This window comes from Suncus etruscus, chromosome 7 (assembly GCF_024139225.1).
Source record: "Suncus etruscus isolate mSunEtr1 chromosome 7, mSunEtr1.pri.cur, whole genome shotgun sequence".
Classification (NCBI taxonomy): Eukaryota; Metazoa; Chordata; class Mammalia; order Eulipotyphla; family Soricidae; genus Suncus; species Suncus etruscus.
In genome coordinates this window covers 6,806,908-6,815,413 of record NC_064854.1, presented here as the reverse complement: position 1 = coordinate 6,815,413, position 8,506 = coordinate 6,806,908, and the positions used below count along the sequence as shown (strand labels likewise).

General features: G+C 56.2%; 1 protein-coding gene across 1 annotated transcript in view; it reads left to right on the top strand.

Annotated features, from left to right (window-relative positions):
• The first annotated feature begins 2,873 nt into the window (after positions 1 to 2,873).
• Positions 2,874 to 8,506, top strand: part of ZNF831 (zinc finger protein 831) — a 71,285-nt gene continuing 65,652 nt past the window's right edge. Inside the window, exons 1-5 of the mRNA XM_049777033.1 lie at positions 2,874 to 2,989; positions 5,472 to 5,526; positions 6,091 to 6,205; positions 6,293 to 6,321; positions 6,493 to 6,580. Of these exons, the coding sequence (XP_049632990.1) occupies positions 2,874 to 2,989; positions 5,472 to 5,526; positions 6,091 to 6,205; positions 6,293 to 6,321; positions 6,493 to 6,580 (403 nt within the window). The remainder of the gene's footprint in view (positions 2,990 to 5,471; positions 5,527 to 6,090; positions 6,206 to 6,292; positions 6,322 to 6,492; positions 6,581 to 8,506) is intronic.

The following is an 8,506-nucleotide window of genomic DNA, read 5'->3' as shown; positions in this document are numbered from 1 at the left end:
ATTCTCCATTGGACCACTCTGCCATGTTGTAGGTGGTACCCCCACAAGCCTGGGCTTTATAGGGATGGTGAGGAGGTGAGTGGCATGAGCTGGGGGCAAAGCTCCCTTTCTCCCAGCCCACACTTCCTGAGGACCTAGGAGAGGCTTTTCCTCAGGCTGGAGCCAGGTAAGGGGCTCAGACAGTGCATGGCCTGCTGTTGACATTAGCCAGAACTTTCTAAGACCCCCTTTTGTATTTTTTATGTGCTTTGGATGGTTATTTAATGCTTCGCTTGTGCCTTACGGGATGGCCCCGAATGTTGTTTTTACTCTCCTTTGATTTGGGGGTTGCACATCGTGATGCTCAGGGTTCCAAACTGTGCTAGGGATTGCACTTACCTGGACACCTTGAACAGAAAGCCTGTACTCAGTCCATTGAACACTGGAAAACATTTTTGGGGGGTGCCCGGGAAGCCCTCTAGGGATTCTGTGCCAATGTTGCAAGCAGAACAGAACCAGGCCTGAGGATGCTGTATTGCTTGGGCCCTGGGGTACCAGGGCCTCAGAAGTTCTCATTCATACCCACCCTGGGCTATCCCCCTCGATGCTGGGGAACCATGTGCTTCCAGAATGGAACTTGGTGGGTTTTCTGCACCCAAGCCAGTCCTCGAGCCCTGGACTGCCTCTCAGGCCCATTCCAGTTTCTCCTCATCGTCTTCACCTCTGTTTGGTTCTGAGGCCCAATTGGGCTCTGCTGGAGGGCAGAAGGTGCCTGAACTCAGCCCGAGGTGGGAAATGCCGATTCAACACTGGAGGAAACGCCTGGCCATGAAACCTGGCTCGAATCCCTTCCTCGAAAGCCTCTTTGGGGGAGCTCGGGGAGCCCACACATCCCGTCTGTGGCCCTCCAGGAAGCACCTTCTGAGCTGGCAGCACTGTGCTGAGAATTTCCTGACACTGAAATGCTGCGACCTACCTGAGGGAGGAGGGTTGGTGCCAGAGTTAAGGTACAGTGAGGCAGGCCTCCCCTCCCCCCCAACTCCCTTTTCGGGGCTGGCGCAGTCGGCTAAAACTTGAGTCTCAACTTGGATTTCACTTTCTCTTTCTGTCAGCCAGACCCTGAGGTTTCTCTCCGAGGGAACCCGCCCTACCAGGCTGGATACGTTAGTGGTTAGTGTCAGCGCCACCCAGCCTCTGCCCTGAGGCCAACATACTGGAGCTTTGCTTAAACCTCTTGCATGGATCCTAAAAACAAAAACAAAAACAAAACACACGTGCTGAGCACTTGAGCAGTGGCACAAGCGGTAGGGCATTTGCCTTGCACAAGCTAACTAGGATGGAACACTGTTTGATCCCCTGGCTTCCTATAGGGCTTGGGGAAGCCAGGAGCGATTTCTGAGTGCATAGCCAGGAATAACTCCTTAGCAAAAACAAACAAAAAAACAAACAACCCCCCACCCCACCCCCCCCCCCAAAAAAAAACCACTCAGCATTTCTACTTGGCCTGCTTTGATTTGCAGAGTTCTAGTTCCTGACTCTGCCTCATTCCTTTGCCTCCTATAGAGGGTGGTGACAATTTGATTTCTCCACCTTTTTGCACTTTTGCAGTCTTGGGGGCAGGTGGTCGTTCTGGCTGGTTGGAGGCACAGAGCTGGCACTTTGCATTTGTTTGCACCTTGCTGCTCTGTAGGAAATTCAGTGCTACTTAAGTGACTGAACTGTCTCCTGTCTGTGCCCTCACCTCATGGTATCAGCTGATCCCTGGCCCCGCTGACACAGGGCAATCCTACCTGCAGGAAGTGGAACTCTCCCCATCCCGGACTCTGTCCTCAGGAAGCCCAGAGTCTTGTCTCTTGCATGTGATCAGCCCAGAGGTTTCCAGGCATTGCCAGATGTTGGAGCAGCTCCTCCTCGCTGGACAGAGCCGGTGACAGGCCTTTAAGGGGGGCACACTACCTGCTCTGTCTGTCACTGCCTGCTTCCCAGCATCCTGCCCATTCAGTGTGGCCACATAGCCCAAAGCTCTCTGGGAATATGTTTTATGCTTTTTGGCAGCAGGTTCGAATGCAAGAGGTAAGCCAGGACAGAATGATGGGACTGCAGATGTGTAGCAGGACAGGCTTAAACCCTGCCAGGCCTATTCTGGGTATCGTCACTCCACTCTAGAGGCCCTGATTCTCTTCCTGCTACCTGCCACCCCTTCCCTGGGCTTCAGCAGTAAAGACAGGTCCCCACACGGACAGTCCCTCAAGTCCCCTCTTCTGCCAGGGTTGCGTGGATGTGTGCTCTGTCGTGGAATGACAATTTCTCACCGGGCAGTGCTCAGGGACTTTGCACCCTTGGACATTCTGGAGACTTGGGGAGATAGGGACAGGGCAGAGTCCAGTTTGCAGGACTTCTCAGAGCCTTTCCGAGCTCTGTGTCCCCCTTATTTTTCCAGAACAACACAGATGGCCACACACTTTCTTTCCTCGGGGGACCCCTGAGGGGTCCATAGACCCCCTGCTCATCCGGGAGACCCTCTTCCAGGTGGAAAAGTGCACCTCCCCCTGCCTGGCCAGGTACCCCGAGCCCCACTGGGGATTGATGTGGCAGTAACACACAGAACCTGGGCTCTCAGGAGGCTGGGGCGGACCCCACTTGCCTTCCCCTGCGTGTGGGCACCATCGCCTGCGTGACGGGGCTGGGTCTGCGCCATCGTGTCTGCCCACCCACACCCTGGCCCGGAGGTGGCAATGCTGGGAGAGAGAGATCTGGCGAGGGGGTGCCTCGGGGGGCCAGAGCCCACCCCTTGCACCCTGCCAGGAGCCCACCCAGGGGAGTGGGCCAGGGGCTGGAGGAGACCCGGCTACTGCAGGGCTGTTTTCCCTGCCTGCTTGCAAAGGTTCCGTGTAATGGAGCTGCCGCCCACACAGCCAAGCTCACCCAGCTCGCTCACGGCAGGCGCACCCAGGACCAGCATCGGCCATCAAACCCGAACCCACGCCAGGGTGGCGCTGCCCTCCCCCAGGCCCTCTGCCCCTGCCACCCACCCCTCCCCGCACACTTGGCTTTGCTTTCCTTTTATTTTTTAATTATTTCCCCCCCTGCTTTGGTTTGAATCTTCAGCTCCTGGGTGCTCTAAAGAGGATAGAGAGAGAAGCCAAGGCAGACACTGGCCAGCGGAGACATCAGGCGTGCTGGGACCATCCTTGAAAGGTGAGAAAAGGTCTTGGGGTTCTCTGTGCCCCCCCTGCCAGGCAGCCCTGATGGAGGGGCTGATCACCCAGTATGTCTCATGCAGCAGGGGGGCACTTTCCTCCAAGCACACGCAGTTCCTCTCTAACACAAGACCCCCAGGGTCCCCTGAGTGCCTTGGGCCAAGAGACCACCTCCCTGGCCCCCCCAGTGCCCTGTACCACCCTTGCCAGCCTTCCCAGCCTGAGGCTGGACTAGCTCTCAAACTGCTAGTGGTGGGTGCTCACCCGGCCTGTAGAAACCTTCCCCCAAGCCCTGGAGGGGAGCAGATGGGTTGGTCCCCCCCCCCCATGCTAGAGGCTCTGGGAGGTCTGTTTCCCCTGAGACCCTCAGCCCGGTAATCAGAGGCCGCCAGCCCCCGCTAATCTGTATGAAAGAGGTTTCCTGCCCTGTCCAAGTCAACAAAATCTAAAATAGAAGGGACTGTAATCGGAAATGGAGTGAAGCCTGGTGCTGCCATGGGCAGGAATATCCTTTTGGAAAATGTGAAGTGCAAGGGACAGACAGAGCGCCAGCCCCCCCGGGGGCCAGGAAGAGGGGCCATTTCCTTGCTTATTAAGCATGTTTTTGGGTCGGAGGGGAGCTGAGCTGAGCTGAGCTAGGCTGAGTGGGCCAGCTGGGTTGGCCAGGTTGGGGGCAAGCAGGCGGGAAAGGAGCAAAGCCCAAGGAGATGGAGGGAAGGAAGGGTCGAGTAAGAGAGGGAGAGACAGAGAGACAGAGACACAGAGACAGAGAGAGAGACAGGAGGCAGCCCTGCAGGCAGCCAGCATTCACACACTCCTGATGATTCAGTTGGCAAAGGGGCTATTTTTAGTTTCCAGGCTCTGCTGTTGCTGCTACGTCTTGCCTGGGATTTGTTCCTCTCTCAGGCAGGTTTCTGGGGGGCTTCCCTGTTTTTCATTCAGCAGGGACCCTAGGCATAAGTGGGGGGTCTGGTATGTGACACAAAACACCCATCCAGAATGTTCCATTCTCTGTCCTTCCCTTCTCCGGTGCATCCGTTCATCTCTCAGCTCCAGCATTTGGGCGTCTGGCTCTGGGCCAAGAGACCAATGGGATGGTGGTGCTTTGTTTGTCGAAAGAGAAAAGGACGGTGTAAGCTGGAATTGGGGGGAAAGCTGCTGGACACGGCTCAACATTACAAAAAAACAAAACACAAGCAAACACAACTTTGGGGGCCACCTGCACCTTCCTGCACGAGGCTGAGGGGACTGAGTCCTCCCAGCTCCGGGGATGTCCTCCCCCCAGTAGGTGAGCACCACACATGTTGGATCCCAGGGAAAAGCTTTTCTGTGTCCAAAGAGACGCCCACATGCAGCCATATCACCCCAGTCCCGTCATCCCCTTGTCCTCCCATCCTCCTGTCTTTCTTGCCCCTCACCCCTTTATTCTCCCATCCCACTCCTCCTCCTATCCAAGATGGCGACCCTGCCTCAGACACCTTGATCAGCAGGTGGGGTCAGGAGCGAATGCCCAGGGACTATAGCCGGGGGATGCCCCCATCTTTGTCCAAGTGTGACAGTGGCTCAGCGAGTTAGAAAAAGTGACTGTCCCATGACCCTTCCGGAACATTCTCCAACCTCCTGAAGTCGGCTGTGCTTCTTGATGTCTCCTCATCTGTGGCCGTTTGTAGGGCCATGACAGTCTCCATGAGGCTCTGAAGTCCATGATGAGTTGCTCTGTCCATGATGGAGGCCCAGACTCTTCCATTGCCTGGCTGGTTGTCACCCTGGGTTAGGGACTCTGCTGTGAGGATTGAAGATGGCAGAGGTGGCCTCTGAGTGTGTAAAATTCACTGTCACACTCTTTGGGGATTAGCCAGGAGGCTCTGAACAGGACATGTGCGTGTGTAACGCACATGTTTATATGTGCGTAAACGCATACAGCATGCCCATGTAATGTGTCATGTGTATGCAAACCTGGGTACAAACAATGTGATCACACCTGTATGTATTTATGTACTGGTGCATACGCATGTTCATACGCTTGTGTGGCCTGTGTCAGGCAACTGATATTCCCTTTCTTCTGTCACCCAGATAAGCCAGTTTGGGGGTTCCGACTTGCCCCAATGAGGTGTCTGGGTGTGCCTTGTGCCAGGTCGAGGAGCACTGTGGGAAAGTTTTCCCAGGGGTGTGTGTGGCAGAGGCTGGGGGGGGGGGGCATGCTCATGGCTGCAAGAGTCGCCCCAGGGCTGTGGGAAGGTCAGTCCTGACTGGTGCATCTTTGCGGGGTCCCTGTCTCTGCTGTCTCTGCAGACTGCAGGCTGTCGTTCGGTCTGGCTTCAGCCAGAGTTGGGGCCCACAAATGCTGGTGAGCTCAGAAGGGGTCCCTGAGTCTTCCACACTGTTGTGGGGGGGCAGAACTGACTTGGAGGCCAGCCATTGCCTTGGGTCACTTTAACTTAAAAATCTGACAACTGAGGTCTACTCGGGGCATCCCATATGGTCCCCTGAGCCTGCCAGGAGTGATTTTTGAGCACAGAACCAGGATTTCTGAGCACTGCAGTGAGCCCCCCGCCCAAAGGGTCTCCAGGGCTCTCCCTGGTGTATGCGGCATCCCACAGGCCTATGCTCAACCCCCAGGGGCATGGGTAGGCAGAAGGTAAGCCTGGATAGCATAGGTGGATTCCCTTCTTTCTTTTGGCCTGGGTCTTCGCGTCCCTCAGAACCGCCGTGCCAGTAAGGATAATGGGAAGATACTGCTGATTCCTGGGGTAAGACTAGCAGGAGACTGAGGGGGAAACTGAGGCAGAGTAGAAAGGGAAACTCTCCTGCCTGGGAGCCTGCTTGGGGGCCCCCCAGAAGTGCTCCTTTGCACGTGGTGACTGCCTGAGACCCCCGCTTGCCTCCCCTCTTCCCCTCTGCCCCCTCACAGGCCTCACATCCTGCAGAGCCCCGGGCTGCCTGTTCTACAGACCCAGCCCAGCCCACAGGAAAGGGGCCTCCCCTCACTAGGCAGATAACCAGGCCCCGCAGGGGCAGCACTGCAGGTGACGGAAACCGGGCCCCCCACGCCCCCTTCCTCTCTCACCTCCTTCCTCCTGCGCCCCCACCCCGCTGCCCTGCTCTCTGCCCAGGACGCAGGGGGCCCAGCCACAGGATATCGGTAATGACAGGGTCCCCGTGGTGCAAGACAGACACACATCCAGGAGCACAGGGCTGCTCAGTCTTCTCTGGCCCCAACCCCGCCGTCCCCGAGGCCTCGAGCTGGGAACCCACTGCTAGGCCCTGCTAGGTCTCACGGAGGCTCACAAACACTGAGGCATTCTTGCCTCAGCTGTGGGAGGCAGAGATTGGGGCCCTTGGGACCCTCATCCTGGGGACCCCACCTGAGACCCCTGTCCTGGGCCAGGAGAGTGGCACAAGTCAGGGATTCTCCAGTGAATTTCTACGGTGACCAGCAGTCCACCTGGTAGTCGTAGCACAGCTTCCATTGTGCACCCTCCTGCCTCTCTCCTCCTCCTTCCCTCTTTTCACTCACTCTCTTCTCTTTTCAACCCTTCCTTTAGCCCTTCACCACTTTTTCCTCTTTTCTTCTTTTCTCCCTCCCTCCTTCCTTTATTTCTTCCTTCTTTTCTTATTTCCCTCCCTCCCTCCCTCCCTCCCTCCCTCCCTTCCTTCCTTCCTTCCTTCCTTCCTTCCTTCCTTCCTTCCTTCCTTCCTTCCTTCCTTCCTTCCTTCCTTCCTTCCTTCCTTCCTTCCTTCCTTCCTCCCTTCCTTCCTTCCTTCCTCCCTTCCTTCCTTCTTTCCTTCCTCCCTTCCTTCTTTTCTTCCTCCCTCCCTCCCTCTGTTAGTTTTTGGGTCACACCATATGTTCTCAGGCTTTCTTTTGCCTCTGCTCTCAGGGATCACATCTGGGGAAGCCTGGGGGGGACTCTATGTGGTGACTCATGGGAAGGAATCAAAATGCAGTCTGTTGTGTGTAAGGGCATTGCCTTACCCCCTTGTCTGTGGGCTAAAGTATCTCCTTGGGCCCAAACATGGTGGCAGTTGGCAACCCAAGGCCAGCCGCTGAGGTGTTGGGTCAGGCAGAGAGGGCCGATGTACCCCTGGCTAAGTGCTTTGTGTTTGCCAAGATTGGCTGTGGGATTCCTGGGTGGCCCCGAACCCTGTGGATGTCACATCCTCCCCTCCGCAGCCTGCTATCCTGTGCCGCATCAGCTGAGATAGAACTAGACCACACGCCTGCCTAGATGGGCAGGAGATGCCAGGGCATGTGAGTGAGAAGCAGAAGACCCCACCTTCCTGGCCCAGGTGCCCAGCTGGAGCCCTCTTGCTTCCTCTAGCTGGTTTCTGGGATACGTGCCTGGTGTGTGTGCTCTGGGGGCTGCTGTGAAGGTGGCTGTGGGTGTGAGGTGCATGACATGGCTGGCTCTGAGCCCATCTGCTGGGGAACCTCTCCCAGCAGCTGGTATCTTCCTGCCAGGTGGCTCTTCCCCACCGAGATGCCAGCCTGGGAGCCTGAGCCCAACCTGAGCTGTCTCCATTGCTTGTTTCCCTCCAGAACCATCCAGCTGGGCACCAGGAATTTCCTGCCGAGGCTGAGCCCAGCACCCTGACCTGCTCCCCTGGGGTCTGTGGCCAGTGTTGGCATCTTGTTGTTACTCGGGGACTCATCGGGGTCCCCAGGAAGTGAGTTCGGAGCTGTTGGCCAAGGTTCAGCACTGTCCCCTCAGAGAAGTCATCAGCCTATGTCCCAGGTCTGTTCCTCCTCTTGCACACATGACAGCTGACCTCAGGGATCAGCAGAGGGTGGGAATCAATGACCAACCAGGTGAGCCTGGTCATTGTGGTTGCTGTGGTCAGCAGGAGTGAGTGGGAGTCAGTGAGGTTGCTCTGGTCCAGAGTCAAAGGACAAGACCACACAGCTAGAATAAAGTTTAATACTTTAATCTGCCTGCCACCAAGACCCCCACATTGGGCATTTAGGGCTATCTCTTGAAGAAGATGAGCCCTGCCCAAGGTCATGACAAAGATTATATAGGGAAAGGATATAGGGAGGTTCCAGCTTTCTGATGATCTCTAAAATCTTTGGCTATTGCCCCCTTGTCCTGCCCTGATAGGCTAGTTGGTATGGCCAGGTACCTTGGGGCAGTGTCTATGGAAATAGGCTTGTGAAGCCCTACACCATGTGGCCTTTACAAAATGGCAGCCCTCCTTGTTCCCAAGAAGGTCAGTGTGGTCAGTGGTCAGCAGAGTTAGCTTGGTCAGCAGAAGTCAGCATGGCCAGTGGTGTGGTCCCCCAATCCTTACCTTTGTGGGTGACTTGTCCCAGGAGAGTTGTAGGAGTT